Source organism: Daphnia magna, linkage group LG7 (assembly GCF_020631705.1).
Source record: "Daphnia magna isolate NIES linkage group LG7, ASM2063170v1.1, whole genome shotgun sequence".
In the NCBI taxonomy this organism is placed as follows: Eukaryota; Metazoa; Arthropoda; class Branchiopoda; order Diplostraca; family Daphniidae; genus Daphnia; species Daphnia magna.
Genome location: NC_059188.1, coordinates 242672 through 263028, shown reverse-complemented (window position 1 = coordinate 263028; position 20357 = coordinate 242672). Strand labels below are relative to the sequence as shown.

The 20357-nt window shown below is 39.5% G+C and overlaps 6 protein-coding genes and 2 long non-coding RNA genes across 12 annotated transcripts; 2 read left to right on the top strand and 6 right to left on the bottom strand.

Annotated features, from left to right (window-relative positions):
• Positions 1-100: 100 nt before the first annotated feature.
• LOC116927182 lies at positions 101-1484 on the bottom strand. Its single transcript, XM_032934195.2, has 4 exons — positions 1211-1484; positions 1038-1141; positions 823-977; positions 101-759 (listed from the first exon to the last, which is right to left on the bottom strand). The coding sequence occupies exons 1-4, from the start codon at positions 1283-1285 to the stop codon at positions 368-370; spliced, it is 726 nt and encodes a 241-aa protein (XP_032790086.1). The 5' UTR covers positions 1286-1484; the 3' UTR covers positions 101-367.
• Positions 1485-1785: 301 nt separating this feature from the next.
• Positions 1786-7923, bottom strand: LOC116927213. Of its 3 annotated transcripts, none has more exons than XM_045176932.1 (6): positions 7659-7784; positions 2963-3407; positions 2516-2883; positions 2340-2443; positions 2114-2268; positions 1786-2018 (listed from the first exon to the last, which is right to left on the bottom strand). In XM_045176932.1, the coding sequence occupies exons 3-6, from the start codon at positions 2585-2587 to the stop codon at positions 1897-1899; spliced, it is 453 nt and encodes a 150-aa protein (XP_045032867.1). In that variant the 5' UTR covers positions 2588-2883; positions 2963-3407; positions 7659-7784; the 3' UTR covers positions 1786-1896. The 3 variants fall into 3 exon arrangements, with proteins under 3 accessions (XP_045032867.1, XP_032790129.2, XP_045032868.1); XM_032934238.2 differs by lacking the exon at positions 7659-7784 and adding an exon at positions 3522-3597; XM_045176933.1 differs by lacking the exons at positions 1786-2018; positions 2114-2268; positions 2340-2443; positions 2516-2883 and adding an exon at positions 7796-7923 and having other exon boundaries at positions 2890-3153; positions 3243-3407; positions 7659-7718.
• On the bottom strand, positions 5664-6781 carry LOC123474634. 2 transcript variants are annotated; one of them, XM_045176931.1, is made up of 4 exons: positions 6524-6781; positions 6317-6466; positions 6156-6261; positions 5664-6018 (listed from the first exon to the last, which is right to left on the bottom strand). In XM_045176931.1, exons 1-4 carry the CDS (start codon positions 6635-6637, stop codon positions 5993-5995), a joined length of 396 nt encoding a protein of 131 aa, XP_045032866.1. In that variant the 5' UTR covers positions 6638-6781; the 3' UTR covers positions 5664-5992. The 2 variants fall into 2 exon arrangements, with proteins under 2 accessions (XP_045032866.1, XP_045032865.1); XM_045176930.1 differs by having other exon boundaries at positions 6084-6261; positions 6524-6775.
• On the bottom strand, positions 7330-9167 carry LOC116927112 (E3 ubiquitin-protein ligase TRIM21). Its single transcript, XM_045176929.1, has 2 exons — positions 9027-9167; positions 7330-8958 (listed from the first exon to the last, which is right to left on the bottom strand). Exons 1-2 carry the CDS (start codon positions 9165-9167, stop codon positions 7924-7926), a joined length of 1176 nt encoding a protein of 391 aa, XP_045032864.1. The 3' UTR covers positions 7330-7923.
• A 467-nt stretch (positions 9168-9634) lies between these two features.
• LOC116927218 lies at positions 9635-10304 on the top strand. The gene is made up of 2 exons (XM_032934250.2): positions 9635-9758; positions 9840-10304. Exons 1-2 carry the CDS (start codon positions 9747-9749, stop codon positions 10302-10304), a joined length of 477 nt encoding a protein of 158 aa, XP_032790141.2. The 5' UTR covers positions 9635-9746.
• Positions 10305-11335: 1031 nt separating this feature from the next.
• On the top strand, positions 11336-12560 carry LOC123474635. Its single transcript, XR_006649511.1, has 2 exons — positions 11336-11472; positions 11631-12560. It is a non-coding gene; the product is annotated as an uncharacterized LOC123474635 (long non-coding RNA).
• Positions 12561-13792: 1232 nt separating this feature from the next.
• On the bottom strand, positions 13793-16139 carry LOC116927283. Of its 2 annotated transcripts, XR_004396576.2 has the most exons (8): positions 15881-16139; positions 15323-15546; positions 15191-15256; positions 15050-15124; positions 14767-14989; positions 14622-14696; positions 14487-14552; positions 13793-14420 (listed from the first exon to the last, which is right to left on the bottom strand). It is a non-coding gene; the product is annotated as an uncharacterized LOC116927283 (long non-coding RNA). The 2 variants fall into 2 exon arrangements; XR_004396575.2 differs by having other exon boundaries at positions 15323-16139.
• Positions 16140-16692: 553 nt separating this feature from the next.
• LOC116926795 lies at positions 16693-19685 on the bottom strand. The gene is made up of 8 exons (XM_045176020.1): positions 19406-19685; positions 19058-19321; positions 18781-18951; positions 17971-18168; positions 17733-17897; positions 17400-17651; positions 17168-17320; positions 16693-17098 (listed from the first exon to the last, which is right to left on the bottom strand). The coding sequence occupies exons 1-8, from the start codon at positions 19571-19573 to the stop codon at positions 16823-16825; spliced, it is 1647 nt and encodes a 548-aa protein (XP_045031955.1). The 5' UTR covers positions 19574-19685; the 3' UTR covers positions 16693-16822.
• Positions 19686-20357: the final 672 nt, after the last annotated feature.

The following is a 20357-nucleotide window of genomic DNA, read 5'->3' as shown; positions in this document are numbered from 1 at the left end:
CGCTATTTTCCTACATGATAGAAGCAAACGTGTGACGCTCGTTATGTCCGTCATCATTATGACTCAGACTTTAGCCTTTTTCACATAAAGAGTTCCATCATTTCAAAGAATTCCGTGTCTGTATATTGCGACAGACATTCTGACATACGGATGATTCACTGGCTTATCACTGGCAATGAAATGTAATCTGCAAAAAATAAAAAACGTTTCAGTTGAATATGCGAACTAAATCGCGCCATTATTCAATTCTGAGAAAACAGCCGCACTACGTGGCAAACAGAAGAAAGTTCTTTCTAAGTCTCGGCCAAGTGAACGACAATGAGTTACGAATACATCACTAGAATGTGCAGTGTTCTATTTAAGCCACTCAGTTTTTGTAATAGGGAGGAGCTTGTGGTGCTGGATAGCCTGGATTGTACGCAGCTTGATGTTGGACAGCAGGTTGTCCTGGGTAAGCCGGATAGCTGACTTGCTGAGGCGGATAAGTAGGTACCATCTGATGCTGATCCGGATAAGGTGCTGGATACGTGGCTGTTGGAGTGACGTACGTCGTGTGATGGTGAACAGCAACTGGAGGTTGGACATGAGCCATAGCATGAGCTGCCGGACGAGGATGATGACTGGAGTGTGACGAATGCGAACTACGTCTCGGATGACTTCCTACGATCATCGAGGCTTTAGCCGCCATAAACATGTTGGTGGCAACCGCTAAACATCCAAAGATGATGAACAGGATATCGGACGCCACTCGCCATTGACCTTTTCAGTAAACCGAATCAAATATTACACGGTCAGATTGTCAAAATGTTTGATGGATCTTACAAAGTTCAGGATTTTCTTCTTCCCAATTGCCTTTAGATTTGTCGGGTCTGTCGTAGTCGTCACAGTCGATGACCGAGACGTTCCACGAATAGAATCCAATCATACAAAGGGCACCTAATATGGCTAGAGCTGCTGTTGGAATCATTTTCTTTTTGCTGTTAAAAGATGAAGAATATGAGAGAAATATGATTGCTCAAATGCAAATGAAACATTACCTTCTCTGGAGAGCCCACATTCCGGCCAACACCATAAGTCCTCCACCCCAGAAACCAATGCAAATCCAATCCACCCAATCGTGAAGAGTAATTAAAACAGCCAACTACAACCAAGCCAAATTTTTTCAAAAGCTAATAGAAATGCCGATGGTCAGTATATAAGTTTTGTTTACCTGCAGTAAAACGACGATGCAGCCTTCAATCATATTGGCGATTGCCAAATACCGAAGACTACTGTCAGCAGCCATTTCGACTTTGATGATCTATAGGGAAATTAAGTTAAGGTAAACCAAATAATGCAAGGGACTAAGATGATACTTTTAGTTCGATCAGAACACTCGCTTCGACTGTTATCGCCGTAGTTCTATTTCAATAAAGTTTTGAGGCTGCGGTTGCCAAGGCAGCAATCAGACCATTTTTGTTGGTTCGACTTGTCAGCGATAAAAACATTGAAACGGCCCGATTATTCAAAAGGTGGCATTAACGTCAATAATAAGATGCGTGGGTTGTTCACAACGTCAGCGTCGATACTAAAAGCAACTGATTTTACTTATGAAACAATTATAGTCATCACACTGAGGGGGGGGGGGGCTTAAATTGCTAAAGTGGCATTGTTCAAAACAAAACTTAAGCGATGAGATGTGACAAAACGGGACAAAGTTCATCATCTGCGTAGTAAATCGACTGAAAAATTCTCCATCCGATGTACGGTTTGGAGTATTATCACAGAAGAACAAAACTCACTGGATTTGCCAAAATTAAATGAATTTTATTGATAGTTTAGTAAGGTACATTAGTGATGCAACAAGAATGAGTTGAATGCAATTGGGAAACAAGTTTATGTATAGGAATAATCAGATTAGAATGAGCCACGCCTATTGCCAATTATCGTTGAAGCTCTCGCTGCCATAAAAATATTAATGACAATTGCAAAACATCCGAAAATGATGAACAGAATATCGGAGGCCAAACGCCAACTACCTGTAGGAGACGGCAAAATAAGCAGGAATTAATAACCTTTATAGGATTAAGTCCTTCATAGTCGTTGGAAAACGGATGAATGGTGTGATAATTACAGAGATCAGGATCATTTTCCCAGTTGCCTCTTGCTCCAGCCGGGGGAGGAGTGATAGTTCCACAATCGACGGTTGATACATTCCACGAATAAAAACCGACCATGCACAGACCACCGAGCATCGAAAGGGCAGCTGTCGTTATCATTTTCTTTGGACTAAAAATAGAAAAAAAAAAAAATCATTAATTATACAATAATGTTTGAAAACAGGAAAAAAAGATAAATACCTCTTTTGAAGAGTCCACATTCCAGCCAATACCATAAGCACTCCACCCCAGAATCCAATGCAAATAAAATCGACCCAGTCATGAAGGGTAACGAGCACGGCCAGCTTTATATTAAAAGGAAAAAAAAAAAAAACATTTAGGATATTAGCTATAAAATTATTCTAAATAAAAAAGACCTGCAGCAAGACGGCGAGGCAGCCCTCGAACATGTTGGCGATGGCCAAATACCGAAGCATTTTATCTCCCATGTTTAGCTGTCTGAATATTTAGTCTACGTTATACAGATGAACTTTTGCACCTGATGGTTGTGAAGGTGAAACACGGCGATGTTCCGGTTTGGAAGAATGTCTTTCTCTCACTGATTGTCCCCACCGTCAACGCAAAGAATGAATTAACTGCCGGCAAGTTTTACCTGCTTATTGTCAGAATGGGTAGACATTTTCGGTTATCAGCGATGGAAAGCGTAGAGCAGCTTATCATCTCACGTTATTATACTCGTGACTCAGCGTTCGGCGATAGCCAATAATTCCCTGTTGTATTAAGTCTAAAGCAAAAAAGCAAAAAATGTAAAAAGAATGTGTTTAGCTATTGCATCATATTGGATCGGAATTTCAGAAATGAACCTAGAAACCAAGAGCATATCACCATTTCGCCATCATTTCCGGAATCTAGGCCATCCTTTCCAAGTATAAATCACGTAGAGGTGTCACATTCCAATACTAATGGAAAATAACTCGATGTAAATCGTGCAGGCTGTAGGCTATCTTCTACTGATTGTGAATGCCATTTATTAGGTAAAATGTGGTCCTGTTTCCTGGAAATCAGAAAATCGTCATCAGGATCTCTTTGTTTTCTAAAGAAAAGCTGCGCTGGATCCAAGGGTCAGAAAATCGGCTGGAAAACCTAGGAAAAAACGCCGAAACCATTGTCTTATGCCATTGGTTTATCAAAACAATGATGGCCGATTTTTTCCCCGCCGACCAATAAGGTTCGAAGAGAGGATGAGACAATGCTGTCTGAATTTTGAAGGCCTTGTTTTGTCGTCTGTTTGGACTCGTTCGATTTTTCCTATAAATGTAAATGAAACAGAATTGTGTTTGATTACATTTAAGTACCAAAATGAATTGATGTTGCTTTGTCAATAGTACAAAACACACTAAGATGAAATACAACAGAACTCACCTGATTCTCTCACAAATTTTTCATTATACGTGTAGCGTGAACGCTTGGATTTTGATGTTAGGACAAGATCCCTTCAGTTTGGTGAGACCACAGACTACGAAGTAAAGACCGCTATCCCCTATCTCACCGTGTAGGCGATGCTCGGTCTTACCGCTAGGGGCGCGGGAGTATACTTTCTGAAAATTTTTCTACTTTTTCTAATATTAGTACTGAATACGTGCTTCACACACACGTATTGGCGGGAATTGTATTTAACTTTACGTCATCAACTGTACACCTTAATTTTCTAGATCCCCTTCCTGTATCCCGTGAATTATTTCAAAATTTTATTCTAATTCTTTGGTATGGTAATAAAATTATACATTTACCCCCTCTTTTCCCTATTTTTCAGATGTGTTCCCATCTTGCAGGGTTTCACGATGGGCTCTATACATACCCCTCTTTTCCAACTTGATCTCGGTCGTCGGGGCGAACCCTACCGGCTTTTCGGGGGACAATAGAAAGTGGTAGGGTTCGCCCCGACGACCGTAGGCACGGTAGCGCTCGTGGTGGCGAAGGGCTACAACACACTGTCCTACAACATACTGTCAATATAAACAAGGTAAACAAAGCAGTTCAAAAGTGTCAATTCAGGTTTTATTGCTGGTTTAGTTCAGACCTGGCCAATTTTTAGTCTCAACGCTACATAAGTAGTTGACCCCCCCAGGTTGACCCAATGTACTGTGATGAGCATAAAGAAGGAAAAACTATCTTTGAACAATTTACCGTCTTACTAACTTGTGATGAACATAGGATTTTTCGCCATGATGATTGATGAAGTTCATTCCATCAGAACTGTGGCGGGTTCAAAACGATATGTATGCATTGTAACTCCATTAAAATATATTTTGATAAATGAAGAATTCAATCAAAATAAGTAACGTAGTCACGTAGATATAAGTACGTATTCACCAATATAAAAAGTACAAATCCCATCACAATCACGTAAAATTTGTGGGGGAAAAATCATTAGCTCCGATCAAGTATTTCTTGGGAAGTCGTTTACCGCATGCAAGTAAATAAAAGTTTTTTATGCGTTTTTTCATTGAATTATTAGCCAGCCGCATAATAGTGTGCGTGAAAATAAAAATTATTTCGCAGTGAATTACACATGCGTATGTTCATATTAGGCTGATTCTGAATTGATATTTCGATTCAGCATAAAAATCTGAGTCGGAATTGTAATTTTCATTAATTTTGGTTGTCAGCCGCCTAGTAGCGCGCGTGAAAATAAAAAATTCGTTCGCAGTGAATTACACATGCGTATGTTCATATTAGGCTGATTCTGAATTGATATTTCGATTCAGCATAAAAATCTGAGTCGGAATTGTAATTTTCATTAATTTTGGTTGTCAGCCGCCTAGTAGCGCGCGTGAAAATAAAAATTCGTTCGCAGTGAATTACACATGCGTATGTTCATATTAGGCTGATTCTGAATTGATATTTCGATTCAGCATAAAAATCTGAGTCGGAATTGTAATTTTCATTAATTTTGGTTGTCAGCCGCCTAGTAGCGTGCGTGAAAATAAAAATTCGTTCGCGGTTAATTACACAAACGTGTGTTCATTTAAGGCTTATTCTGACCTGATATTCCGATTCAGCGTCAAAAGTTGAGTTAGAGGTGTAATTTTCATTCATATTGGTGGTAGCCTGCGGGAGTTATTGGTTTACGACACTTTTTTTAAGGAAAAAAGCGCAGTAACTCGCTTACAGTTACAGGGCGGACTTTTTTCAGTAAAAAATTTGATCGCTAAAAACTAAATCCCGCAGGCTACTACCAAAATGAATGAAAATTACACCTCTAACTCAACTTTTGACGCTGAATCGGAATATCAGGTCAGAATAAGCCTTAAATGAACACACGTTTGTGTAATTAACCGTGAACGAATTTTTATTTTCACGCACGCTACTATGCGGCTGAACCACTAACATTAATAAAAATTACACCTCTAACTCAACTTTTGACGCTGAATCGTAATATCATGTCAGATTAAGTCTGATATCAACATAGGCATGTATAATTAACTGCGAAATAATTTTATTTTCACGCGCACTCGGATAGGCCTATAAGGATGACGAATAATGTTAATGAAACAAATCAAAAACCTCATAATTATACTTTTATTCCCTTTCATCAATAGCTCCATTTCAAAAGTAGCCCTAATTACAGGATTAGCATAACTATATATAAGAGAGTTTTAAACGATCGATATTAATTGTTTCCTTCATTGTCCTCGTCAGCGTAGTCTTGATAATCGTTTGTCTCTTCGTCGCTGTAATCCTGGTAATCAGCAGTCTCCTCTTCGCTATCTTCTTCGTATGCTTCATTTTCCTCATCACCATCTTCTTGAATATTATCTAATAGAAGGTCTTCGATGCCATTTTCAATGTCGTAGGCGAACGTGTCTTCATCCAAAAAGTCGGATTCAACATCAGCCTGAATCTGTTTCCCTTTTCACTATAGAATATACAGGTAATTAAAAGTCTAATGAACAAAACATGTTACTTATCTAAACTACTTACATTGGTATTTTTTAACCAACGCAGTCCAAGCGACTACTGCAGCATGACATTCTGGTGTTTTCATAAACTCACCTGCAAGATTCCCATACCCACTGACGTCAGTGGACCATTCCTGTACATTTTGGGATGCAGACAGCGTAAAATGGTCCATTCCATTTTCGAAGGCTGTTTTAGATTGCTTTAAAATTGTGAAGTGTTAATATGTGTCAGAAATATGGTAGCTTTATACTTACAATGCTGTGAATGGATGTACGTCTGGAGCTGCAGGTTCCTTTGGACTTTTTAAAATCCAACCAAAGGGCTGGGCGGGTTGGATAACTGGGAATTTCAACAAGGCCTTGTGCAGTTCTTCTTCTTGCCTTTCTTTTTCCTCGATATTTCTCCTATAAGAAAAGAATTAAATTAAGTAACTTATAAGCATATACATCTTAAAAACATACCCTAATATCTTTAAAATAAGTTAAATCGTATCCTTTCCCAAACTCAAACTTTTCTGTTTCGGCTACATCATCGATGGGATTTCCCGTTTCTTCCTCAGATGGCACACTTGTCATTGTAATAATAATGAAAATCTAAGATTCTAATCTAAAACTACAACTACATAAAAGAATACTGAAAAGAAAAGATAACCAACAAAATTAATCCATTGCAGACTGCATGTAGCCTATTCGTGTTTATAATGTGTTGTAGCCCTTCGCCACCACGAGCGCTACCGTGCCTACGGTCGTCGGGGCGAACCCTACCACTTTCTATTGTCCCCCGAAAAGCCGGTAGGGTTCGCCCCGACGACCGAGATCAAGTTGCTCTTTTCCCTATTTTTCAGATTTGTTCCCATCGTGCAGGGTTTCACGATGGGCTCTATACATCTGAAAAATAGGGAAAAGAGGGGGTAAATGTATAATTTTATTACCATACCAAAGAATTAGAATAAAATTTTGAAATAATTCACGGGATACAGGAAGGGGATCTAGAAAATTAAGGTGTACAGTTGATAACGTAAAGTTAAATACAATTCCCGCCAATACGTGTGTGTGAAGCACGTATTCAGTACTAATATTAGAAAAAGTAGAAAAATTTTCAGAAAGTATACTCCCGCGCCCCTAGCGGTAAGACCGAGCATCGCCTACTTGATTTCTCTCAGCCTTATGGCGATGATAGCGGTCTTTACTTCGTAGTCTGTGGTGAGACTGAGAACGAGAAAACATGATGAACAACAACACAAAACAAAAGGTAAATTGTCGACAAATTTCCTAAGATGTCCATGTAATACATTTGCCAGGGACATTAGTGGATGAATCAAGAGATTAATGAGAACCACAACAACAAAAATGTTCACTGGGCATGGTAAAAAACATACACCCTATCCCTAACATGTGAGTTGGCTAATTTACTTTAATAATGTGGATGATACCCCTAAGCAGAAAACAGTGTTGGTATAATGTGCAGTTATTGGTATTGACAAACAACATATCACAATGTTTCGATTAAAATTACAATAATTGTGATAAAAAATTACACGTCAGTATAGAAAGGCTTTGCCCCACATATAAAAGAAAGTCTCTTTGCAAAGCTTACCACATAGTGAATACAAGAAAATTGTACATCAAGAAGTTCCAGTTGTGTAACCATACAATCCTAAAACCAAACATGACAAGGAGAAAATCATTCTGTTTCTTACTTATGTCTTTTACTAATTGGATTAGTGCTGCTACCTGCTACAAAAAAAGATTATATCAATCATGGAGCAATAAGTAATAATTCTGCTATTACGTTGGAGTATAAACGCGTTACGTTGACTATACCAATCGCTATCAGCCCATCCTGGAAATCGTTAGCGATGTTAATTTTCATGGTCACTAGAACTGGACTCCAACCGTCGTATTAGTAGTTCCGCGGAGGAAAAAGAAATCGGAGGAGGAGGAAAAGGAGGAAGAAGAAATCGCAACAAATTGGTCGGGAATCTTCTTGTCGTCTGAGTCGAAACAGGTGCTTCTGCTGGAACTGGCGTTAAATTAGTTGAAACAGGCCCTTCTGCTGGGACTGGCGTACAATTAGTCGAAACAGGTGCTTCTGCTAGGACTGGCGTACAATTAGTCGAAACATGCGCTTCTGCTAAGACTGTATCAAGTGTCAAGACATCTTGCGCAACGCATGGCTTTGTAACAGAGAAAATCATGTAGGACATGAGTAAAAGATTCAAGTCATTGGACGACGTCGGAGTTCTAGTCCAATCCATTTCGATAATCGTATCCCATATCGGAGAAACTGTGGTGTTCGTATCGTTATACGCTTGTATAGTAAGACAGGCCTTTTTCCAAGTCTGTAGATTATCTAGTTCGGAAGAAACTAATGTCAAGTTTTGTTTGCTTTCCTCAACGGAGGTCTTCATTTTCTCTTTGATTGTTTCCTTTGAATCTTCAGGACATATTGTTAACTGAAGACTACTCATCAAGGATTGAAGTTCCAATAACGTTTTATCAACGCGCGGCTTTTCTCGAGGGGGATTGACGCTTGAATTTCGCTCGCATCTTCCTTCACATTGACGAGTCAATTCTACAATGACTCGGCCATTTTCTTCCAATTTTTCTTGAATCTCCTTCTCGGCGTTCTTGATCGAATTTAATACTAGAAACAGGTAAGACTGAATTTCTGTTCTTTTTCCTATTGCTTCAGCCCAATTGGTTTGTCGTCGATCCTTCATTTCTTCCAGTTCAGCTTGAAGCTTGAGTAACGATTCGTGTGATGCTTTGTTTTGGTTTTTCTCTCGAACTAGCCGTAAGGCGTAGTTGTTGCTCGGCAAATTGGCCACATCACCTGAATGGGCGTGAACTTTGCGACAGAGTGGACATTGGATCTGCCGATTTTGTTGAATTTCCTGTGTTACATACAATTATTATTACTCATTTTATTATTGTCATTTCAATTTGAATACTTTCGACTTACCGCGAGACACGTAAGACAAATGGTATGTCCGCAAGGTAAGAATTTCGGTTTACGGTTAGCGTCGTCGAATTCGCATAAACAAACGCTGCACGTAACCAGATCTATAACTTCGGCATCATCGTCGCTAACGACTGAAGACATGGTGCATCACGCCTTAGACACGACTGTGGGTGAGACGAGAGTACATGCGTTGCCCTATGGGATGCTAATAAAATTTTTTATCTGCAGGATATCATTTGATTTTGGGGTCAAAAAGATAGATTTAAAAAAAATTCGTGATAACGCTGTCACTTTATCTACTCAAATTAAATAAAAATACTGTGTCCATTGTTGTCAAATTTTTTTTTTGTTGCTATGTAGCGTTACATCGCTGAACCCGACACAAAACCATGAATAAGAAACTGGAGGTAATAACGATCGAATGGTTCTTGCATATAGCTAGAATAGCGCAAATATGTTTTTATTAGCAAGCAACAGCGTGGATTAAATTTACCTGTCTTAGGAATCCGATTTTGGCACGTATTTTTGCGTGGTTTCTGTTTGTACTCGTCAACAGTAAACGTAAACGTCAACTGAAATGCGAGAAAAGCCTCGTTTTCTTTCGCTGGTTGTGCAACGTCAGCAAAATTCATCTATAAAAACAGAAAGCGATTAACAATTTATCACACAGACCACTTGAATTGTTAGGTAGTTTACATACAACGCTACCCATCTTTCACCATGAAATTCCAGGTAACGACTTCATCTTTAGTGTAAAAACAGTCTTTTCATCATCATTTGAGCCTTTAATATTGTTAATATATCGTCAAATAGGTATGGAGCATGTTGGCTGTTGTTATTTTGATGTCTTCTTTGGCTACGGCAAAACCCACGCCAGGTAAATCAAGCCCAGATGCTCGGATTGAGGCCCAGCAGCGATTACAACAACAAATTGAAAAAGAGTTCGGAGAGGAGGAATGGTTCGAGGACTTGAACAGTTTCATCAACAAGTTTGTTAAGCAAGGAGAAGAGGCTTTGAAGAGCCATTCTAAATCCACTCCAAGTCCTGGATCCAAAACCGTTTCACCTTCCGCTTCCAACCATGTAACTCTTAAAGCCAAGAAACCAGTGGCTTCCGAGACGCCAACCAAGAAAACCATGTCCAAACATGAAAAGGAGACAGCACCAAAAGCTGATAAGCCGGTAACAGTTAAAAATGCTAAAACAGTGCCACCAAAGGCTGCCAAACCGACAACTCCTTTATCTGTTAAATCTGGTGCCAAACGGACAGTTGCTTAACTTAACTGAATGGTCGTAATCGTTTGCTGACAATTCAACAGTTGAATGACGATACAGTGGCAGCAATGTGAAGGTGCCCTTAACTGTGCATCGCTCCACTAGTTTCCTCATTTTTTATTACACTAGAAATGGAAAAAAAAGTAGTGCATAACATGAATTATGATTGCAACAGTATCTTTTCTCAATCTCTTACCAAGTAATATCTTCTATTATATTTTGTGGCAAAGCAACTATAACCTAGAGGTCACATTTTACAATTTGTTGGCATACGCAATGATGAAGGCTTACCTTTTTCACGGTCCAAAATCCTCACAAATTTATCGCACGCGTGGGGAAATGGTTGTCGTTGGCATTCGACGCGAACTGAAACGTCAGCAACGTGTCATTTTCTCGATATCATTTACTCAGCGGTAGAGTTTTTCTTTTTACAGACGACACCAATGCACCTAAAAGGAGAAAAGTATTTACAGTTGGTTAAGCAGATCACTTACTACGTTCTTAAGTTGTCTATAGTATAGATAGACTCTATACACAGCACCTTTTCTAATCACGAAATTGTGCCAATTAAAGACATAAATCGAATTGTTGTTATCCAAGCACGCTATAGCAAAACCAGAGACACGTAAATAACATTTTTCGTCAACAAGTTGATTAAACAACGGATGTGTCTGCAGAATAGCAATACGTTGCTAGCATATAGACTCCGCGCATGTGGCTGTACAGGTGAATCATTTGTAAAAAGGGATTGTGCTGTTCTAGTAAATGGCAGACTGCATGCATTAGAGCAGATGTTTCAGTTGTTCTTGAACAAACACGGATGTAGAATGCAGAGCTATACGCCAAATAAGGTGGTGCATGACAACAATTGTAACATGCAAGTTTCAAGCCGCAAAAACCAAATGGCCAGGGCAACCTATACTCAGATGGGATCTAGACCAAATGGGCAAATAGAATGGTGAGTACAAATGTTCCAACCCACCCGGATTTACGAATCTTCGTAACTGGAAACGGCAGCAAAAGGATGTATGTATAAAAGACGGGCGTTTTCAATAAATGGACAGTCGAGAAGGTCTCTTGATTGATTAGCTTAATTTCGACAAAGTAGAGCAACAAAAATGCGTACATTGCTATTTTAGTCTTGGTAGCTTCGGCTACTGCCACGTTGGCGGTATGCATTTCATTTCATTAACTACTCTTTGCTGTAGCGTTTTTTTTAAGGTTTGATAATTAATGTAAAATGTTGGTGGTTCATGCTTTTAGAACATTTTTGGAATGTAGTGGTAATGGTTTTTATATTCATTTTTTTACGATTTTTGAACTGTATAGGAACCCTAAAACAGACCTACACCTGGGCCAACTGGAAGTCCTCGCCCACCAAATACTCCCGCTGCTCGCCAGGCACCTCCTCCCCCTCCTCCGCCAATCGAAGTTCCTCGTCCTCCACCTACTCCTGCTGCCCGCCAGGGGCCCCATCCCAACCCTCCCCCAACTGAAGTTCCACGCCCTCCACCCCTAACCACCCGTGCTAGCGGTTAAAGGGTAAAATTTAAATGTTAATGTCCCCCATCTGACAATTACCAAAGATCCAACGCGTATTTTTCAAGACTTTTGACCCACGTTAAGACTTATGCCCACTTCAAACATGAAAGCATGCGTAAATGTGACTGCCCTGCGTTATGCATACCAATCATCTCGTGCCGATTTTACTACACGTTATAGATCGGATACTCGTACTTGCTTGTTAAGAAACTGTGGCATAATATTCACGAGCAATAACGCTATCACTTCTTTAAGGTCAAGGGATGCAACATAGGATTCATTACTAAAGTTTGCAGATGATGGGATTTTCTCGCATCTGTCCATTCCGACGTATGGTTGATTCTGCGCTGAGGACTGCATTATGAGTTAAGGATGTCACGCCAGTGCCTAGCGCAAATAGAAAAAATAAACAAATAAAACTCATGTTTAGTGGAATGAAAACAATTATAATTTAATAAAAGCATCTTTATTAACCCACTTTTTAACTTGCATTTGTGCGTTGCCCAGCGCATATTCTGGGAAATTAACCAAAAGCCATGTAAAAAGTACGTTATTCGAGTAAAAACCCCTTTACTATGAGATGGAAAATAATGCAACATCAACAATTATTTTAATTTGCATATGTGTGTAAAAACATTAGTTACAATGACTTCCAGATTAGGAGGAATTTTTAAGCAATTGAAAAGTTTTGAAATACAGTACAGATCCTTAAACTTTGATGAGCATTTATCTCAACTTCTGTACCTTAATAGCAATGTCAAAATTGTAAGCCACCGATTTAAATTAAATGTTAAATGGACTTACATTACTACAATTCTCTTTCCCACCCACTACCAAATGTAGTTAGTGGAGGTCCTGTAAAGTTGAAGAAACTGGAACAAAACATTTTCATTTGGTAACATAAAAGAGTGACAAGCTTAACTTCATGATAGGAATGTTCAGAAAGCTCAAACATGTAACTAACCATCAAAATGGTAGAAGCAAGTTGCTGGATGAAATATTTACCTACTATGAAGAAGCCATGCAAGACACTAAGTTACCACATGCCAAACATTTACAACTATTTTGTTCCAGATCAACCTAGTTTGGTGGCCCGTACAACTTCTTCTCAAATACTAAGCCAACAAAATTCCTGCAGGAGAAAGAGAGTTTGAGTTATTCAAAGATTATGTTTGGTGCAATTAATGTTTTACGCCTCACACTTCATTAAAGGATTGTTCCTGGTTTCCGGACACAGAGCCTTTTCTCGTTTTCTTTAACCTCCGCTTAAAGACAGACAAAGCGTTCTATAAATGTGAACAGCGATAGATTAAAAACGGTACTCAAACGCGATGTAACATTTCACGTTTGTAAATCCAATATATTTGAAGTTATTATTCGGATTAGTTTTAGTATGTACAATGAGTCATTGACACAACGAAAGAGAGATAGTGTCCAAAAGAATGGAAGGATTACAGAGATCTTTCCCTCCATTTTACTACAACGTTGCCATATCACCAAGGAATTTGACCATTTTCCCCGAATTTTACCCCGATTCTTAGTTTCTTTCCCAAAAATTTTATTGTGGTTCAAATTGCTTGAAGCACATGGTTTTTTTTCTTTTTCTTTGAATAGACTGCCGCTTAATCACCTTTTTCAGATTGTGAGGGGTCGCATCAGTTACACCAGGTATTTTGAACCGAACCGTTTGAAAACTATCTACCCGGGTAACAACCAAATGGCCTTTTTTCGGGTAGGTCAGTGCAGTTTAATGGGCATTAGGTAATCGAGGTAGGGCTCAGCCCCACGCCGACCGGGTCGAATTTAATTGATTGGGTTGATCATTCATCTTGGTTTTCAGGGCGGGTCGAACGGGTTACGGGCTGTATTTTATCCCATGGCCCCATGCCCCGTAGGGGTTTCAATCGGGTTGCTGAATCCGAGTACGTATTAAATAAGAAGACGGTGGACAAAGTTGATCAATTTATTTTGTTTTCATGGTTGTTCTGAAAGCAATTTAGTGTTAGTGTTTAAATTAGTGTTAGTAAACCTACACCAACCGAAGACTAAGTGAGATACCGATATAAGCTGGGTTGCATTATCTAAAAACAAACATCCCTACTGGGTGTATAAAAGTTAACACAAACAACGAACGTACCGTGAGATAGTGCTGTAGTGAATTTGGGTGCTCAATGTAAAGTAAAACCATAAGCCAAAATACGTGATGGTAATAATGGTAGGGAATATGGAATAAAGGTACATATTTGTAATAAACACACAAATCACAGTATGAAATAAAGTAAGCGAATACCGATTTGGCAATACTCAACCATACCATCTTTTGCTTTTCCATCCTAATAATAGGCGTGAATCTCGGGGCTGGGCGGCGATCCTCGATGTACGGCGGCGATCCTCGATGTTCGGTAATCGTCTTCTGTGGTGCTCTGTGCCCTCCTAGATTCACACACACACACAAAACATGATTAGACACTTAAATTTTTAAGGGCTTACACCTGAGAACCCTTGGCGATGATACTGGTTGCTCCTGCGGCGATCCCCGACGTCCATCCGTCCTCCTCGGTGGTGTTGCGGACCCTTCTAGACACATAAAATATAATCGAAACATTGTACACTTAAAATGTTTCAATGAATACTTGGCAATACTTGGCGACGATTTTGGTGGCGATCCTCATTGCCCAGTAGTCCTCTTCGGCGTTGATGCAAGCCCTCCTAAATACATAAAAAAAAAATAATAATAATTAAAACATGATTTGTTACCTAAAATTTTTAAATTGATACCTGGCAACTGCGGGCGACTGTCATGATGGCGATCTTCGTTGTCCTATGGTCCTCTTCGGTGGTAATGTGAGCCCTCTTAAATACATAAAAAATAATAATAATAATTAAAAACATGATTTAATATCTAAAATTTTGAAATTGATACTTGGCAACTCTGGGCAACGGTCATGGTGGCGATCCTCGTTGTTCTATCTCCTGTAGTCCTCTTCGGTGGTGATTTGAGCCCCCTATAAATACAAAAAAAAAAAAACAGAATTAGACATTTTAATGTTTAAGGCTTACACCAGAGAATCCTTGGCGATGATTCTGGTTGCTCCTGCAGCGATCCTCGTTGTCCTATGGTCCTCTTCGGTGGTGTTGGATCCCTCCTAAACACATAAAAAATAAAATAAAACGTAGTGTAACACTTAGAATGTTTTAATTAATACTTGAAAATACTGCGCGACGATTTGGTGGCGATTCTCGTTGTCTTGCAGTCCTCTTCAGGTGTGATGTGGGCCCTCCTAAATACATTTAAATAAATAAATAAATAAAATATGGTTTAATACTTAAAATTTTGAAATTGATACTTAGCAACTCTGGCCGATGGCCCTGTAGGTGATCCTTAGTCCTCTTCGGTGTTGATGCAAGCCCTCCTAAATACATAAAAAAAATATACAATTAAAAAATAATTTGAATATTTGATATTTTAAAAATTATACTTGGCAACTCTGGGCAATGGTCATGGCGGCAATCCTCGTTGTCCAGCACTCCAGCCGTCCTATTCGGTGGTGCTGTCGGCCTTCCTTTTAATACAAAAAAAAAACACAATTAGACACTTAAATGTTTAAGAATAGTACCGGATAATAATTGGCGATGATCCTGTTGACTCCGGCAGTGATCCCCGATGTCCAGTATCCTCTTCGGCCCACAGAGATTGCCCTCCCTAAACGCAGAGAAACGAGAACGAAAAAAAAAAGGCGTTTGAATAACAAAGTGACGACAGCTTTCAACTTAAGTCTAACAGGCATCACGTACAGAAATCACATCAGATTTGATTACAATGTTCCTGAAAAAAAATATTTATTCATTAGTTGATATTCAGTAGGGGTCATTAGGATTGATGGGGCGTTTGGAAATTGTGTGAAGAGGTGGAAACGTAGGATTCGTTGGATAGAAACGGTTTGTGAGCGTCGACTATGTGTAAATAATACAAAACATAATGGAAGCAAAATGGCGGAGGTTGTGTTGTGCACTTAATCTATGCTTTTCTATTCTACCTATGCATAACTAAGGACCCAATGAAACAAGACTTGGCACGTGCAACTAAACAAACCAGTGCCAAGCCAAGACAACGTGCTGATGCAGTGCTTTTTTAAGTGCGTGTGATTGGTGAATCAACAAATAGTGGAACATATCCAGCTAGTGAAAACAAAAACTAAATCCATGTGCGTAAGTTGTGTGAATCACTACACCCGGGATTGAAAGCGACTAAATACACAAGTGCACGCCGTGCAGGTGAACGAGCTACTAAACTTGAAAATGCAATACCATAGTTTTCATTCCCCCCTTTTTTTGTGTGTGGATTGCCCGAGGTAATTCTTCTCTTTTAGGTCACTGCAAGACTTTGGGACAATCGAGGGGGAATGGCCATATCCCCGAGCTCAATCGGAAATAAAAATGTGTCCTTAAACCTATCGACCTTCAAAATTATGTTCCTCAACCCTAAACTTTTACTGGATATGGAACGTGTTTGTCAGTATAAAAGGCGATAGCTGAAGCTGTGGTTACAGTCGTAGGAGATTCTTCCGGTGTAACTACTCTGTTGCCAGATCAGGTCGTCAGGTATGTTGGTTTTGCTTTAATTGATCGTTTAAGCAGTTTATTACACAAGTTGATCCTCAAGAATCGTCTAATTAGTTTTATAATACTTGTGTTGCGTAAATAAAATTATAGAAATTAGCACTGAGTTTCCTTTTAATTTAGAATCCATCGCAAACAGCTGATTTCCTCTCACCAAACCCAACATGGAGCGACACACAACGGTTAAATGGACACTTGCATCATGATAACAAACTGTCATTTCCTAAGGTAATTGTAATTATCATTTATTTTCCAACCAGCCTTACATTCAGGAAAGACCTCATGTGCAGTGAATGTTATCCAGCTTTGTTGTTTTAAGTTGAGCACTGGGCAACTATTGCAAATAATGTCCAAGCTGCTTAGCCGGAATATCCGTGTTGGAAAAGCTGATGCTTAGAATGTTGCATGTAGGACTCTTTGACTGGTGGTCGAGTTACGTCTACTTTGCATCCTACATTGCATTGAGGGAATGACGGTTTAATTGTGTGGACTGGGTATGGGGGGTAGACTTCAGTTGCCACGATTGGCGCATATTTGCATCCACGCCCATAGCCACCATTGCAACCTTGTACTTCATTTGGCCATTCGCAGCGATCCCTGGGCATTGGATCGTAAACGGTGCCGGATGGGCAAGGCTGCATTCCAACAAACAAGTAAGATTATACCAAAGGAAAGCTTTTCAGATAACAAGTTGACAGATTTACCTGGAAGACGGTAGCACCGTTCTGATGGCACTGGTAAAACGAGTGAGGGTTGTTTGGGTTTACGTAATTGCCATCGCTTTTACCAACACAGAAACTGGACGATTTTACCGGTTGTTCAAAATATCTCGATTCGTATTCTCTTTCGGCAGACCGCTGTATTAAGATGCAACGTTTCACTTCTTTGGTAAACTAATCTATCAAACTTCAACTTTTGCTTAAAGTTTCTGATTACCTCAAAATAGCCTCTTGGACCAACCCCTTTGGCCCGTGGTTCATAGGCAGGCACGGTAGCTGGTTTACAAGATAGGCATTGAGGGAGATTACTGCAAGTCCTATCTTTGACGTTCGGGGACAACGTTGGCAACACGATGATGGGTTGTTTGTCATAGCAATTCCCGTAGCGACCATTACAGCCCTGGACTAAGTGAGGCCACTCACAGCGATCCCTCGGAGGAGGATCGTAGACGGTTTCCGAAGGACACATCTGGAATTTCCAGGATGGTGAAGTATTTGAATAAATACGTGTCGGATGGTTTTTAGCGTTTTAAAAATTAATTTAATTTACCGTTAGTTTGGTGGCGCCACTTTGATGGCACTGATAGAAAGAATGGGGATTTTCCGGGTTGATGTAGTTACCATCCTTCTTCCCTGCACAAAAACCTTTCTGCTGTTGGTAAGGATCGCCATAATATTTTAGTTCCCTTTCTTCATCAAGAAACTCCGCGGATCGCTATGAAGAATTTAAAAGAGAAATTGTTAAGTATACAATTGAAAATATCTGAATATTTATGCTATCAACTCACATCTTCTAATTGGTTTTGTTCCGCTTGCTCTCGTTCCTCGTAATTAAGGTAGTCTCGCAACTCTTCATCAAACGGACTCGCCGAACTGACAGCCAAAAGTCCAAAAACGATAGCTAAACAAATCTTCCTTTTACACGATTTGGTTAAGGTAGAAGTAACGCTTGTCATTGTAACCTCCAGTCTATGGACTTGCAACCCCTACTGTATCACAGCTTTGATTCAACGACGGTGCTAACAGCGGTTAGCTCCATATTTAGGACAGAACATATCAAATCCTCTCCAACCCGCAATAATTTTGGAAATACAGGGAAGTGGCGAATAAATAAGGAAGCTGTGGCTGTCTAGACTATCGCAGGAAATAGTGAATCAAAATGATTAAAATTTACCATCATTTCCTCTTGTGGTTAGGTAACTACGGTAAACCATTTCCTCGATCAAAATTAATCGCTCAGCTATTGTTATTTGATCGTACAAAAAACAAATGGAATTAAATCTGGTCGTATTAATTTTGTTTTTTCTTAAATGACTATAAACGGCTTTGGCTAACATGGTATGTTGTATTTGAACGAAGCTAAAATACAACACTCACGTTGAAGCATGTTGGTTGAAATGTGTGGTATTGGAAGAAACAATTTATTAAATTAGTTCCTTGCCGAATTGACAGAAAAGACATTGGAGAATACAGAAGGTTCGTGGTAAGAACGATAGTTTAAACATTGGAAAAGGAATTTTGTTGCTTTAAGTTACGTGAATGCTATGTAATCGCTATTTTGGTAAATCCCAGCAATGCAATGACGGCCTAGATGTTTAGCGGCCATAGCCGCCATATTTAGGTGGTGAATATTGGGCAGCAGGATTGTAGTACGGTTTTTTTGCGGGGACTTTGATATCCGCTTTGCATTCTTTGTTGCATTGAGGGAGTGATGGCTTGGGTGGCCTGGCACCGTAATAACGTAATTCATATTCTCCGTAAGCAGCCTGCTAAATCACCATGAAAGGAAAAGAAAAACTTTGGTTAACTCACATTATACACCAAAGCCATGTCTACAACAAATACAGGTAAACTATGCACGAAGAATTGACTTACGTCTTCGTCAAATTGGTGTTCCCATGCTCTTGATTCGACACGCACAGATCGAGCAGATGGTTGGTAGGATGGTACTCGCGGAGCTTTGCATGATCTGCATTGAGGGGCATCTCTGCATGTCCCGTAGTACGGCTGAGGTTGTACAGCGATGAGTTGCGGGTATGGTCTATACCGACCATTTTTTACATAACTGGGATATTGCTTCCATCGATATTGAAGTTCATGATATCGTAAATCATCTTCCTCGCCAGATTCGGCAGATCGCTTTATTGTTGTAACAATTTCGAAATGAAAAAGTAAATAATAAACATAGACTATTATACACATTTGCTGATCAGATCAACTTACAGTTTCTTCGAATTGATTAGGATTGGCCGATTCTTCTCCTTCATAATCGAAATAGCCCCTCAACTCTTCTTCGCTGAATGCGCTTGAAGCACTAGCAGCGAAAAATCCAAGAACAAGCAAGCTGAACATTAAACTAAGACAGTTTGATCGGGTCAAATTACCAGCCATCTTGAGTGTCAGCCTTTCGTTATGGAAATGTGGTTCAACTAGCTCAGTTTGTCTCGAAAGCAACAGCTTTAGAACTTTTGGTTAGCATCGTGGTTATGGTATAACGGTGGTGGTAACAGTAACTTAATTTATCCGCCTTAAAAATCGTTAAGGGAAGTGGGAACAAGGCAAGGAAGTCCGGAGTTAGCACATTTTGTTTGAAGTTGGTCCATGCACCGTATTCCTGTTATTTGTGGCGATTCGACTGCGGTTTAACATTCCCCGCTCAGATTGTTTTCTAAAGCGACATTTCACAATAACAGGATGGAACTGGGTTAGCATCAGGCATATCGTGCATGTGACATCAAATATTTCCATTTCCAAACGGCTTTTTTGTCTATGCAACAAAAAAATGACCAAAAGATATGTCAACTAAGTGAAATCAAACTATTTTTCTGTTGGGCTGATAGGAATCCATGCTCATACCTGGAGAAAACTGACAGTAAACTTCGTGTTTCGTTACAATTTGAGCTAGTTTGTGTTTTCTTACGGCATGTTTTTTTTCTCACCTTTCATTTTGCTTGAAATGGTCTTGAAGTATCCGCATAATCTAGATCAGACGAATCGTTCCTTTAATATGCTGCTAACGGAAAACTACATGATTTTTTGGTCTCATGGGTTGGATATTTGGCTGACAGTGTTAATTGGCTGACTGGGTTAATTGGCTACCCATGTTGGTACTAAGAAAGATTAATTTCAATTCTCTCAAATACTTACGCCATGGTCTTTCTTATGCTAGCCCCAG

Excerpts from the sequence above, each read along its gene's own strand:
- LOC116927182 (XM_032934195.2), bottom strand. The coding sequence starts at position 1,285 with ATGGCTGCTGACAGTAGTCTTCGGTATTTGGCAATCGCCAATATGATT. Across the intron at positions 978-1,037 it reads ATGTGGGCTCTCCAGAGAAG|CAAAAAGAAAATGATTCCAA; the intron begins GTAATGTTTCAT and ends ATCTTTTAACAG. Across the intron at positions 760-822 it reads AGAAGAAAATCCTGAACTTT|GTCAATGGCGAGTGGCGTCC; the intron begins GTAAGATCCATC and ends TTTACTGAAAAG.
- LOC116927213 (XM_045176932.1), bottom strand. The coding sequence starts at position 2,587 with ATGGGAGATAAAATGCTTCGGTATTTGGCCATCGCCAACATGTTCGAG. Across the intron at positions 2,269-2,339 it reads ATGTGGACTCTTCAAAAGAG|TCCAAAGAAAATGATAACGA; the intron begins GTATTTATCTTT and ends TTCTATTTTTAG. Across the intron at positions 2,019-2,113 it reads GGAAAATGATCCTGATCTCT|GTAGTTGGCGTTTGGCCTCC; the intron begins GTAATTATCACA and ends CGTCTCCTACAG.
- LOC123474634 (XM_045176930.1), bottom strand. The coding sequence starts at position 6,637 with ATGACAAGTGTGCCATCTGAGGAAGAAACGGGAAATCCCATCGATGAT. Across the intron at positions 6,467-6,523 it reads CTTATTTTAAAGATATTAGG|GAGAAATATCGAGGAAAAAG; the intron begins GTATGTTTTTAA and ends CTTTTCTTATAG. Across the intron at positions 6,262-6,316 it reads GTACATCCATTCACAGCATT|CAATCTAAAACAGCCTTCGA; the intron begins GTAAGTATAAAG and ends ACAATTTTAAAG.
- LOC116927112 (XM_045176929.1), bottom strand. The coding sequence starts at position 9,167 with ATGTCTTCAGTCGTTAGCGACGATGATGCCGAAGTTATAGATCTGGTT. Across the intron at positions 8,959-9,026 it reads TTTGTCTTACGTGTCTCGCG|GAAATTCAACAAAATCGGCA; the intron begins GTAAGTCGAAAG and ends TATGTAACACAG.
- LOC116926795 (XM_045176020.1), bottom strand. The coding sequence starts at position 19,573 with ATGGCTGGTAATTTGACCCGATCAAACTGTCTTAGTTTAATGTTCAGC. Across the intron at positions 18,169-18,780 it reads AATATGGCGGCTATGGCCGC|GGGTTGCAAGTCCATAGACT; the intron begins TAAACATCTAGG and ends GTGATACAGTAG. Across the intron at positions 17,652-17,732 it reads GTGGCGCCACCAAACTAACG|ATGTGTCCTTCGGAAACCGT; the intron begins GTAAATTAAATT and ends TGGAAATTCCAG.